This window comes from Lipotes vexillifer, unplaced genomic scaffold (genome assembly GCF_000442215.2).
Source record: "Lipotes vexillifer unplaced genomic scaffold, Lipotes_vexillifer_v1.1 scaffold302, whole genome shotgun sequence".
In the NCBI taxonomy this organism is placed as follows: Eukaryota; Metazoa; Chordata; class Mammalia; order Artiodactyla; family Lipotidae; genus Lipotes; species Lipotes vexillifer.
The window spans coordinates 2,042,844-2,057,249 of record NW_006798913.1 but is presented as its reverse complement, the minus strand read 5'-3'; the positions used below and the strand labels follow the sequence as shown (position 1 = coordinate 2,057,249).

The window sequence follows — 14,406 nt, the reverse complement described above, 5'->3', positions numbered from 1 at the left end:
TGACAGGCCCGCATACTAAAAAAAAAAAAAAAAAAAGTAATAATAATAATAATAATAATAATAAACTCACCTGCACTATTCCAATAGATCCTCACCTGCCTCTAATTTTCAGACACACAGAGAAATTGTGCCCTGGGCTTCAGAGTCCAAGGCTCTTGATACTATATCAAATTCTTCCCATTCATAATGAATGGTACCTGTCCCCCACCACACACATGTGCTGAATTGGATATAAATACAATGAGACATTCCAGCCAAAGGAATTACTAAAACAAGGTAATATGTTTTTTTGGTGAGTTCAGGCACAGAGAAACAAAACCTGGGTATAGTCAGAGTATATGTCACTGAATGCCATCTATCTTAAAAATTTAAAAAGCTGTCTACAACCTATGTGCTCATCTAGAACAACTGCCTTCCCCAAGTGGAAAACTAATGTCACTCTGCCATGGGATTCTCTGACCAATGCTTGGTGTTATGAGTAATACACAAAACTTCCATTAAAAACTCAGTGAGATCATGAGAAAAACAATGAAATCATAGTCTAAACCCCCTCGGTCGGCCTTCAAAGCATTCTCCAGGATGAAATCTTGGAGTGGCCCCAAATTTCGAGTGTGCTTTGTGTTTTTCCCCCATCTCTAAAATATTTTGAAAGCAACACAAAATGCTCACGTCATGAGGATTTGATTTGAAAGGTATCTCACCTGTTGTTCGTTTAAGTAGTTCTAAACCATTTAGTAAGGCCTGATCTACATTTTGTTTTCTGAGTAGGATGTCCTCTTGCAGAACCTAAAACACAGGTATCATTTTTATGCGGGGGAAAAAAAAATTTAAATAAGCATTGGCATTATCAGTTAATCTTATTTGAGTAAACACTTTTCAAATATTCCTCACTGTTCTCATGTTTACCCATCTTTTTTCCACCACTGTGCCCATGTCTCATTTCATCTATCATAATTCACTCCCCTCTTCAGAAAATGGGTGATGTGGAGACATTGGAGTACTGGTTAATTATGGGCCTTTGTATACAAAGATGAAATAACAAAATGAAAAGTCAACAATCCAGCTATTGGATAAATTAAATCTCTTCTTACATGTGACTTCATTAAAAGTACCTGATACAACACACTTACTATATATAAAATGGATAAACAACAAGGACCTACAGTACAGCACAGGGAACTCTGCTCAATAGTTCGTAATAACCTATATGGGAAAAGAATCTGAAAAAGTGTACATATATACACACATATATATACATATACATATATATATGTGTGTGTATGTGTATGTATATATGTATATATGTATATGTATATATATATATATATATATATATATACACACACACTGAATCCCTATGCTGTACACCTGAAAGTAACACAACATTGTAAATCAACTATACTTCAGTTAAAAAAAAGTCACTGTATACATAGGCAATATCTTGAGTACAGCAACTCACCTAAATCATAGTGAACGTAAAATAATACAGAAATAAGGAAGACTGAGAAAATGAGGAAAACTGAAATGAAAAAATAAAGTAAAATAAATCAAAATACCCGCAGCTCAGCCTGCTGTGTCCACAGCCCCTCAGGGCTGGAATCCTGGACCGAGAGCCTCCTCAGCTTGTCATGCACTTCACTCAGCCAGTTCATCAGCTCCACTTCATCTTCCCCAAAAATCTTAGCATTACACAGAGCCTGCTGGAGAAGCTCAGACCTGCCGTGGCTTTTCTCTTGAATCTCAATGTACCACACTTGAGAGGAGTCTAATTTACTCTGCACCATATCTTTATCCTCCCTGGAGCTCAAAACCTTTAAGGACTGGCCAATGCTAATGGCCTGGTGTAAATGTTTATTATGATGGTTGATGTCATCTTCTAAGGCCTAAATAAAGTTTAAAAAAGGAAACAAAAAGAATGGACAAATAAAAATGACAACATAAATTGAACAAAAAGATGACACATGAAATGGGTCTAAGGTTGCACTGATGCATCACTCAACAGTACAAAACTCAAATGCATGTCATAAAACCACAAAGGGCACGGAAAACTGGATCTCACTAACGTGTGATGGGAACCTTACTTTGTGCTGGGCAATTTGTTCCTCCAGCTTGGACGCTTGGGTTCCAATGGGTTCGCTATTCGCCAGCCTCTTTTCTGTGGTTGTCAGCCACTCGTTCAGTGGTTCTAAGGTTTCGTGAAACTGCTGTGCTACCACTGAGATACCTTCCAACTGACGATTCCTGAAAACGTGCCAAGAGGAAGGTCATTCAGGGATGAGAAACGTGGGAAACTGTCAACAGAAATCTTCACTCATGCTCCCGCATTCCACTCCAAACAGTTTTTGTAGAAAACATCTAAAATTAAAATTAAAATCTCTCACACGGAGAGGACACTTTAAAATATTTCTCCTATTCTCCATGCTTCCACTGCCAGGGGCCGGGGTTTGATCCCTGGTCGGGGAACTAAGATCCCGCAAGCCATGTGACATGGCCAAAAAAAAAAAAGAAGTATCTATGAAAAACTTTAAAAAATAGTTCTCCTATTAAATAAAAGTAAAGCTGAACAACACATCAACCTCAAGTGCCTGAATCTTGTGAAAGTCTTAAGTAACCTGGTTGTAATACTTAAAATAATAATAGGTATAATCATAGTAACGTTAAAATAACAATAGTAGCCATAATAATGATAGTAATAGGTAATACTTACTGAACACATATTCTGTGCTTTATATAATAGTTAACTTCAATCAGAGCATCAGTTACTGAGATTGCTTTAATCAAATGGTCAAAATTAGATTTAAATTTTGAAGAATAACTATAGCATCCCTTGTGCTGGAATTACTAGTGAGTCCTCCTTTAAAAAGTACACTGTCAGGTATATTTCCCCAAGGCAACAGTTAATATTTTATGGACTAAAATACCATGAAAGAGGAGAAATATTCCTCAGACTTTAACTTGTAACAGAGTTTGAATGCTTTTAGAAAACCCATTGTCTCCTCCCTTAAAAAGGTACCACATAAGTTAAAACCTACTTGCATCGTCCTTGGTTTTTATCTACGGCAAGTGATTGTGCTGGTCTCTATACAGAGGACCTGATGCTGTACCCAATCCTGTGAATTATCTTTGCTGGGACCAAGAGTAGCTGTCTTAACCTGTTATCATGTTTAATTCTTAGAGAATTACATGCTTTGAGAAATGAGCTTTCTATGGGGACAAAGGGAATTATGGACAACTGGCACATGCTACCGAACATAATTTCTATACCTTCATATCACAAATTACATATGCATATATTTTTAAAACCTTCAGCTGAAATACATTTGATCTTTTTACAAAAATGAATAAAATTTACTACATTATTTTTGACTTCTGGATTATCACTATTTATGACTTTTAAAAAATTCTAATATCCAATCACCTAGAATCACTGGAAAGAAGTATTTTGCAACTAGGTTTAACTGACTATGATTTAAATTGTAAGGGAATCTACTAGTCTGTGTATGAATCATAGCATCACCACCATCCCTCCACTTAATACCACTGTGAGGAAGGTTTAGGAAAAAAAAAGGACAGTTATAGCAGTAAAGCAGAGATCTAGGCTTTCATTTATTAAAAAAAAGTATTGAGAGTCTCTCCCATGGCAGTAATTCTGGGGCATTACACAGAAGGAATAATCTACTGACACACATTAAAGAATAACATGAAACTTCCAGCCTCCTTTGGAGCCCCTTATTCAATGGTCCTAGAATGATAACTCCTTCTACTCCGTAATTCAAGATTGGACAAACCCTTCTCTGCATTATCTTAGTTCCAAAGAAGGTAGGAATGTATGGAGATGCTCATTTTCTTCAGTGGGTCATCTATTTCCAACCCAGCCAGTGTACACTTCAATGTAGCTACAACATGACATCGGTCAATGTGGTGCCAGTGAAGAGAATGAAGAAAGAACTATATTCAATATCTTATGATAAACCATAATGGAAAAGAATATTTTAAAAAAGAATGTATATGTATGTATAACTGAGTCACTTTGCTGTACAGCAGAAATTCATACAACATTGTAAATCAACTATACTTGAATTAAAAAAATTAAAAAGAAAAAAGACCGAAGTGTAATGAAGCCCGGCAGAGCCACGCTCCAGCTTCTGGCCCTGGTAGACATCACAGCGCCCTCCACCTGCCTCACTTCCCAGATAACTCCCACTCCTCCTTTAAAACAGAGCTTAGCTGTCACTTTCCTGCCCCAGGCCAGGTTCCTCCTGTTCTCTGCTTCCACAGCACCCTGTGCCCAGGTTTCACTTTGAACCATCACATTTGTCATTAGTCTTCAATGGCTACGAAACCCTGCTAGGCTGTCCCTTGTCTGAGGGCAGGGATGATCTGACCAGTGCACCCCTGTGGAAGGCCCAGCTCTGCCTGATGCACGGTAGGCAGGCGATAACTACGTTATAAACGAATGAACGAATGACCCCCAAAGGAAATACTCTTCTTAAGAGTTGGGATAGATTTGGAGACTACAGGACATCCCCATGGGGGAATAAGGACAGAGGTGCCATAGCCCTTGCCCTCCAGGTTCACATACATGATAAACACAGGAAAATAACAATTTGAAGAAAAGCATTACCAAAATACAAGAAATCAGTATGAATGCCATTGGTGCTCTTTCCAAAGACTGGAAGCATTTACCTTGTTTCAGCCTTATTAAGCAAGGCTGCCCATCTGCTATCCAAGAGACTCAGTTGTTTCAAAATCTTCACTTTATCTGCAGGTTCTGCTGTGGCGGCAATTTTTTCTCCTTCCCGTTTGATCACCTCCACAGTAGATTTGCGGTCATCCAACAATCTCTGGAGAAGCTTAAGACAAAATAGTAAATTAAAAATAAATAAATAAAAAGAAAGGAAACAAAGCGATAATTTTATCAACATATGGAAAACATACACAAAGTACTTTTGATATGTAACAAAAATAACTTTGTGTGGATTCACATACAAAAGGACCTGAGAAGTAGGATTTTTTTCAAAAAAACTTTTTGTTTAATGATTCATTACTGTTGTGTCAAACATTGTGGTGGTGGCTTTTCACACTAAATAAAACGAATATTGATAAGGCCACTGAACCATTCGTTATTAACTTGTTAATATAAAGTAATGGAGTAGAATGTGCCGCTTAGGATAACTCCTCTGCACTGAGAGCGCAAAATCCCAATTATTATAATGAAATGGGAATGCCCTAAACAATCAACGGTGATCTGTCCCGTTGAGATAGAAAAGGTCATTATAAATCACTGCTGTTTTCAAAACCTTTCCCCATGTTAAACAATCCACCGCAGAAGGGAAGTTGAAAGTCACACCAAGTTCACAAGCTAGTGAGGCTACAACTAGAGGCTCTTGGTTGCTTTTAGGGGGTAAGATAGCTCCTAAAATTCTTTACGAGGATGAAAACTAACAAGAGCCTTTAAATATCATTTCCACAATGAACCGAGGGGGAAACATGTCAGAAATCCCCAAAGCTGGCTAAAGAAGACTAATATTTCAGGATTGAGCTGTGGAAAAAAATTCAATTTAATGCTTCATTTTGAGAAGCCTGGAAGGGAGTGTTTGACATAGGTAGCCAGAAATCAGGGTTCCCTTCCTCCAATGAATCAAAACAAGTATTTCAGGAATAAGTGCAATCCCCAGGCCCTGTGTGGAGAGCAGTGAGGAAGGCATAGGTGTACAGAATGCTGAGTACCGCACTGCTTCCTTAACCTGACCCTGACTGATGCCTGAGGACCAAAGGCACAGACAGTCACCCAGAAGTAACAAGCTGGAAGGGTATTTTCTCACTGTCACTCTGGGATCAAGGCCACCACAGCAGGAAGGGAGGGGAACAGGACTAAAGAGAAGGGGAAGAGATGCCCTCTCTTGACACAGGTCAGAGTCATCATAAAATCAAAGTACAACAGGTGGTTTAGGCAGTAAAGAGAACAATTAAGTGGATTACTTTTGGTAAACTTTAACGAACCGCTTCTAGCAATTAAGAAAGCAAAATCAATAGACAGGTTTTGTTGGCTAAGCACAGTTCATTAACTCTGGGCAAATAATACATGTTTAAATCGTGAATGGTAGCAATTACATTATTATATTTAACACCAGATTATATTATATATTTATTACATTATATAAATTATACATATATATTATTTTATTACATACTGTTATATATTACCATATTTTTTCAAAAATCAAACAAATGCAATGTGTTTCCTGTTATATTTCTTTAATCCATACCTGTAAATCTATTTCTAATAAGTTAATTTCCCAAGATATTAAAGTCTTCGAAGAATTCTGAGAGAGAGTAGTACTGGGTGTCAAAACCCAATTAAGCCTCTTAATCCAGTCTCTTCTTTTTAAAGGTCCCGTCTTTTTAAAAAGAAGCCTTATCAGTGTGCTGTGTGCCAGGTGCCACTCCCCCATGTGTCATTTCAAGTCATGGCTGACAAATCAATACTGGACAGGTCACTAAATGCTTCCTAATGACCACAAAAATTGTACATGTGGCCCCAAGTAGTCACCATCCCTCTAAGAAGTGTCTTTCCAACTGGGTCCTGTATTTGCAGAATCAAAAGACACAGCAGCATGGTTCTCAGCGTATGTGAATCAACTCTCTGCCATGTCAGTACAGGCTGAACCATAACAAACTGCCCATACTGACTCCATAAAATAGGCAATTGCATGTGCATCAACCTAATACACAGGAGAACGATATTTCTGTTCGAAGTCACCTTTTCGGTAAGTGATGTCTTCGAACTCAACTACGCTATTTTTTAAAATTGTACACACACACTCCTCCACTCAGCACTTCCTGTCCCCCACCCTTGCACTCTGTCTCTTGCTAATAACTCTCATCTCCCATCCCCGTGTTATTTATCGATGGCTAATGTAACACCATTTACGTGTTTACTTTGTTTATTGTCTCTCTCTCCCCGTTGCTCCCTTCCCACTAAACCTTACACTCGATGAGGAACGTCTATGGTTTGTATTCAATGATATATCTCCAGCACCTGGAACGATGGCTGACCTGTGGCAGATGGTCCACAAATATTTGTTGAACGACTAACAAAACAATGTCTAGAGCATTGATTACCAGTTAACGAGGATATCCTATTAACACAAATAAAGAGAGTCACAAGGTGAACTTTTACTCTCATTGTTAAGATTTAACATGAAACAGTAAGAAAGCTCCGCTAACTTACCTTCTGCTCTTGTATCTGGGCCTTCACCACCTTGAACTCAGCCGATGGGGGCTTCTGATTGGCCACAAGCTCCTCGGTGTCCACCATCCAGCTGAGTAGGGACTCCAGGGCATCCTGGAACCTCCCGCAGTGCAGCAGGGCCTCCTGCAGCTGGGCTGCTCGCTGGGCCACCTGCACAGCACCAGGTATCCCCAGTTATCTACTGCGTTCATGAAAAATGAAATTTGCTCACCAGCCAACACTTTCCATGCTCATCTTCCCATCTGGTCACAAATTTTCTTTTCCTTCTCACTTAAAATTCACCCAAAGCATTGCTAGTGGGCAGGATACAGATGGAAAGGAGACAAACGCAAACTTAGCAAGTAAGCCAAGGAGATAAGGTTGCCATCTCAACCAGTCAGTGCAAAAGGGGAAGCCTTTGAGATTCTGGAAGTATCCAATACATTTATGATTAGCAATGAATGGTTCAAATATTTTAAGGTTACTGAAAGAAAGTGCCTTATTCATTTTTATCATTATCCCTGGGATTCATTCTTTATTTCCTACTGTTGAATATTTTTTTAAAGACTAAGATTTAAACAACAATATTATTGTGGGGAGAATCAGAATTACGTTCTGCTAGGCAAAATAACTATGAAGTATCCAATTAAATTCTGCTAGATCCAAGCTCTATAGAGTCCTTTCTTGACAAGCCAGGGCCTTTGTCGCCCAGTAAATGGAGTCTCTGTGTTCTGCATAGAGATATCCTATTGCCCCCTCAAAGGTCTTTTCTTTTTGGGCTGAAAAAGTAGTTGGCAAGATATTTTAAGCTCCATGGAAAGTATTCACACCTGACACTGCATCCCAGTTGTATTTGAGGAGTGCTGCAGTATGAATCAAACTCTAAAGAAGGATAAATGTCATTCTGAGATCCAGCCACTGCTTAAGATTTCAACGCAAGGAAAACTCCAAGAACAATCTCCCACCACTACCACCACTAGATGAGCACTGCCACCCCGAAATCCTTTTCTGATCATTTCTGTCACATAAAGAGCTGCCACTGTGTGTCAGCATCACCTTCTTAAGATATCAGAGCATTATTTTCCAGTGTTTTCCATCACGGGCATTTAGAAAATGGTGGGATCTACATCTTATCAGTAAAATGGTATTTGGACTTAATGATCTATAGCGAGGTGCAAACCCTTAGTCCAGGGCAAACAGACACAGAGCTGTACTGTGTGACCTATTACACAGTGTGGAGTGAGTTGCTGACATCTGAAAATTAGGTTTCACGTAAAAAGTGAGAGTTCCAAGTTCTTTGCAAAATAAGTAAAGGATCTGGCAACAGGGAGGCCAGATCCCTATGGGACACTGATTATGGAGCCAAGTAGCCCCTGTGCCCTTGGAGGTGCGTGTGCTCCCACCAGCCCAGGGCCAGGATCCTGGCCGCCTGCCGTCACAGCTGTGCGGCCGGGTCCCTATCCTCGTGGGGGCGGTGGGTGGGGGAGGTCCTTCCTGCATCTGTGCTGCCCAGCAAGCCCTGGGGGCATCTAGGGTGGGCCATCAGCTCATGGGGATGTCAAGGAACAGGCAGGTTTAGGGAAACTTGGCTACTAGAAATACGACTGGTGGTCACAGCAAATGCTGGAGAAGAACAATCCACAGAAATGACAGCGAAGGGGGTGGTAACGCCACCTTCTTGTTGAGGGTCTTCCATCGCGCACTGGCATTGTCCAGGTCCCGCTCCAAGGCCTGGGTGCTGGTGCCCTTAGCGGCGCTCTGAATGAGGCCTTGACCCAGCCAGTTCACATCCTGCTGTTTAACCTGCAAGGGTTCAATCTCTTCTTTTTGGAACACCTGCATTGGAAAGAACAATAATTATATGAATTATAGTACCTAACAGCCACCAAATATAAACACCTGTCCAATCATCAGGTATAGATTATTAGAAATAAATATCATTTTTGTTGCCTATTCATGTGTTACAGCTGCTTTACGAATAATAACGAGAAAGTAAACTAAATATAAATTCACAATATTATCAAAACCATTCAGGTCAGAAAGAGAATGATAAATACCGTATGATATCACTTACATGTGGAATCTAAAATATGACACAAATGAACTTATCTATGAAGCAGAAACAGACTCACAGACATGGAGAACAGACTTGTGGGACTTCCCTGGTGGCGCAGTGGTTAAGAATCCACCAGCCAATGCAGGGGACACAGGTTCGATCCCTGGTCCGGGAAGATCCCATATGCCGTGGAGCAACTAAGCCCGTGCACCACAACTATTGAGCCTGCACTCTAGAGCCCACAAGCCACAACTACTGAAGCCCATGCGCCTAGAGCCCATGCTCCGCAACAAGAGAAGCCACTGCAAAGAGAAGCTCATGCACCGCAACAAAGAGTAGCCCCCCCTTGCCGTAACTAGAGAAAGCCCGCGCACAGCAACGAATACCCAATGCAACCAAAAATTAATTAATTAATTAATTTAAAAAAGAGAGAGAGAACTGACTTGTGGTTGCCAAGGTGGGGGGAGGGATGCACTGGGAGTTTAGAGTTAGTAGATGCAAACTATTACGTATAGGATGGATAAACAACGAGTTCCCTTACTGTAGAGCACAGGGAACTATATTCAATATCCTGTGATAAACCATAATAGAAAAGAATAGAAAAAAGAATGTATGTATATGTATAACTGAGTCACTTTGCTGTACAGGAGAAATTAACACAACATTGTAAGTCAACTACACTTCAATTAAAACAAAAAAGAAGGTAGAGAAAATGCTAAGGAGCAAAATGGTAACAAGGGCCCAAGATGAGCCTTCCTGGCAAGAATTCTTATAGGCCCTTCCAAGGATGCCTGCTGCTAACTGGCAAGTGACATTTGAGACTCAAATTGGAAATGGGGGTCACTGACAAGAAGATGATGTGAGCCAGAGGGGCAAATACAGGGAAGGAAACAGAAAAAAGAGGTAGATGGGCACTGCAATAGTGTGGATTCCTACACGTCTAGCCCCTCAACGCCTGTCAAGATGCCGACGGGCTTGCAGGATGCACGGAGGCCTCACCCCACGGATCTGATCACACAGGGCCGGCACAGCAACCCTGGTCACCCTTGGATCACTGCCTGCACTGTCGGCAGTTTTCCAGCACTCTCCCTGCCGACTCTCCATCCCACCCAACTTATAGGCCCCACTGCCTGTAACTGGCAAAAGATCTAATTAATGTATTAGGGTAAAATGCAAGTTCCACGAAAGCATAAACTTCTCTTTTCCTTACAGTCGTTCTATATACCCTGGACCTACCACAGTACCTAGCTTGTAATATGGACCTGTTAATGATTTGCCAAATGAATATCAGTATAGAAAATTTTATTTATACCTTGGGGTATATGATGATAACCCCTCAATAGATAATACTGGGGGGGTACATCAATTCTTTCACAGATAATACAAATGTTTTTAATATAGGGCTTGAAGGATGCTAGGAAGGCAAATAATTTAACTAAGGAAGGAAAGCTTCAGCTAGAGATTAAGGTAAGACAAGGTTTGGGGCACTGAGTCATTATACTGCAGGCCACTATATAAGTATATCAACAGTCCAAGTGAATGAACAGTTAAACAGAATATATGAAAACAATAAAAACAAATATCAAAATAGGACTTAAGAAAAAATTACAGGCACAGTATGGGAAATAATTTTGAAAGATGTAGAGGCTGCCAGAGACAAACTCTGCCGACTCTGGAGCAAGCCCAGCACACAGGATACTTCTGTGTTATAGTATGAATGAGTAAATTAAAGAACAGCAAACAAATAAATGATCATCTCTTCTAAAAGTCCCCTCTTAGCAAAAAGCCCAAACTTCTTCCACAGAAAATCCAGACAGTTTCCACAATGGCTAATTGTTTCTATATAACAATACTCAGTATAAAAAGTCAACTACACATAAACAAAGAATTATAAGAATTCCCCAAATCATTGGGAAAAAATTACCATATGTCTTTCATGATTTTTAAAAAAGGCATTCATTTACCTAATAAGTCAATAGAAACAGGAAGGTAGTGAAAACAGAATTTGGTGCTATGATCCTACTTCTTTTCTATACCACTTTCCAAGTTACTATTTCTAGGAACTAATAGCTGTAGATATGTTTTACTACTTACCAAAAAAAAGAGGGGGGAGGGAAACTGCTACATTTTTAATTCCAGGAACTTGTCTGGTACATAAGGATGCAGGGAAAAGTTTTATTCTCCCTCACAGCTAATTTTCAGGGCAAAACAAAACAAAACAAAAACCTAATAAAAACATTCCAGTAAATTGCCTTAACCCCTGGACTTGGTTTTAAAGAAATGAATTTCAGGGTTGCCTATCAGCGTAGTTCTGGGTGAGTCTGTGGTAATTTTCTCAAGTGCTAACAAAAATACATTAAGGGTTAAAAAAAGATAACTACTAAAGAATCTATATACTCCTAACAGTTTAATTACTTTCTACAAATAAACTGCAAAATACAGTAAAAAAAAAAAAAAAAAAAAAAGTACTCTGCTAAGCTTTCAAACTAGCATGCCATTTAATGCAACCTCATGGAAAGGGCATCCCTGATTAGAGCAATTATTTCATAGACTGATAGTGTCCAAATTCCTTATCTCTCAGTAACAAAATACCTAGGAAGAGAGACTCTCCCCCCAATCTAACCCATGAGTACACAAACACAAGAGAAGCTTAAAATAAAATAAAATTACCTCTGAGGCAAAGTTTACCAGAAGAGCTTAGGAAAAGGACCAAAATAGCTGAACTTCAATCTAAGTGGGAAGAAAAAAATTACAGGCTTGACAACCAACCTCTCCCTATTACAAGGCAGTACACTTTACTTGCTTACCTCACCGCTTACCAAAAGTGAGGGGCTATACAAGTGAGGGGCAAAATATAGCACAATTACCTCTTTCCCCCATGCAGAGCAACTGAGAGAATATTTTCAGAAGGTGTAAAAAGTCCTCAGTTTGAGAAGAGCACTTCTCTTTTAAAAAAAAAACAAAAAAAAAAAAAAAAAAAAAAAAAAAAAAAAAAGGTACTCTGCTAAGCTTTCAAACTAGCATGCCATTTAATGCAACCTCATGGAAAGGGCATCCCTGATTAGAGCAATTATTTCATAGACTGATAGTGTCCAAATTCCTTATCTCTCAGTAACAAAATACCTAGGAAGAGAGACTCTCCCCCCAATCTAACCCATGAGTACACAAACACAAGAGAAGCTTAAAATAAAATAAAATTACCTCTGAGGCAAAGTTTACCAGAAGAGCTTAGGAAAAGGACCAAAATAGCTGAACTTCAATCTAAGTGGGAAGAAAAAAATTACAGGCTTGACAACCAACCTCTCCCTATTACAAGGCAGTACACTTTACTTGCTTACCTCACCGCTTACCAAAAGTGAGGGGCTATACAAGTGAGGGGCAAAATATAGCACAATTACCTCTTTCCCCCATGCAGAGCAACTGAGAGAATATTTTCAGAAGGTGTAAAAAGTCCTCAGTTTGAGAAGAGCACTTCTCAGACCATAACAATACTGTGTTGGTACCTTCCTAAGCCCGTTCGAGCTTAATAAATCCAATATAACTGCCCTTAAATGGCAGGGTCTTAAACCACAATTTGTGGAAAAGCCTAAGCCTAACATAAATTCACAGTGGAGGCATTCAAATGAAAGGGAACAGCCAACGTCTCTACAACCAGGAGCAGGACTCCAAACAGCTGGGGATAATCACGCTCCTCAAAAACGGTCCCTTATTAATTTGTTGTTATGATCATATCAATATCTGCCATCTGGTAGGGTACTAGTCAACCGCCCCCAAAGACAAGACCGGATTGACCATGATTGGAAACACCAGTGGCCACTTGACAACACTACCACAGACCTTGGGCATCACAGAGTTTCCCATCTCCATTAATTACCTGAACTGAGTGAAAGCCATTACAGACAGGGTCCAAGGTTCCTGCCCGGGCCCTTGTTTTTCGGGCAGTGGCTTTCTTTCTTACTGCTCTGAATTTGGGGGAGCCTTGCATAGGGATCGCCTCCATCTCCTGGGCAGAAAGGGGAGCCTCCATGTCCTCTTGAGATGCTACGTTGGATTCTTCCAAATCGTATTGTGTCAATAATGTCAGGTTTTCTACTAAACTTGCGCTACCCCCATCTACATCATTTCCCCCCAGATCTGTGTGAGGGAGAGCCAAATCCTCAGGAGAACGTCCCTTAAATTCCCTACTTCGTGCTGTGCTTTGTAATTCTCCTGGTCCATATGTTTTTCCTTCTTCTCTGGGGTTAGAAATACACTTGTTTTCTCCCTCTCTTGGCAAAATGAATGGGTCAGCCTTAAGAGTGCTCTCTTTGACATCATTCTGCAGGCAGCAATTTTCACCACGGATTTCCCTTTGACCGTTGACACGTTTTGTCTCCTCTGGTGGAGAAACATCATGTAAAATCGTTTTGAAGTTGTCATCAAGGTGGGCGCTTCTGCATGAAAGCAAGGGGATTTTCTGTTCGCTGATGGAATTAACAGAAAAAAAGGGTCTATATTGCTCTGCTATGTGAATATCTTCAGCAGAAGACAAGCTTCTAATTCGGGATGGGTCTCCAGGTAAAATGCCCTGTTTTTCTTCCCTCTCGGCTGGAGGACTGCATAACCCAGAGTCATCCTCCTCCGACGTGAGAGAATTAGTACCCCCTCTGCACTTGCCAGCCTTGGTAACAGCATCTGACAGATCAGGAGGTTCAACAAAAGAGCTTTCACTTTTGTTTGCATAATCCATAAAATTGGCTGGGACAAACATTCGCCATGACCGTCTATGCTCTTTCTTTTCTGCGTGAGATTTGGCTTTGGGTAATCCTGTGCTTCGGATGATATCACTATTTAGTTTGAGAGCATCAAAGATCATCTTTTCATCGAGTTTGTGAGTTTCACGGCCTCTCAGCTCAAATGCACTGGAAGAAGCAAGGGCACCATTGGAGCATAAAGAACTGACATCCAGTGTTCTGTGACTGTAGGGTAAAGTCCGATCTGTGAAATGCCTGGAAGACAGGCTCCCCTTGGAACCAGAGTCGATCTGCTCATTCAGCCTAACCGTGTCGTAGATGGAGCGCTGCGGGACGTAACAGTCCTCGATGTTGAGGTCCTCCTCTTCCTCACCCTTCCCTAC

At 40.3% G+C, this 14,406-nt stretch overlaps 1 protein-coding gene across 3 annotated transcripts in view; it reads right to left on the bottom strand.

Moving 5' to 3' along the window:
* The window catches only part of DST (dystonin), a 496,398-nt gene that overhangs the window by 74,289 nt on the left and 407,703 nt on the right, over positions 1–14,406 (bottom strand). For all 3 annotated transcript variants that reach the window (XM_007471189.1, XM_007471190.1, XM_007471191.1), the window contains 6 exons: positions 8,909–9,070; positions 7,235–7,405; positions 4,687–4,853; positions 2,082–2,241; positions 1,557–1,883; positions 702–786 (listed from right to left, as the gene is read on the bottom strand). In XM_007471189.1, coding sequence (XP_007471251.1) covers positions 702–786; positions 1,557–1,883; positions 2,082–2,241; positions 4,687–4,853; positions 7,235–7,405; positions 8,909–9,070 — 1,072 coding nt within the window. The remainder of the gene's footprint in view (positions 1–701; positions 787–1,556; positions 1,884–2,081; positions 2,242–4,686; positions 4,854–7,234; positions 7,406–8,908; positions 9,071–14,406) is intronic.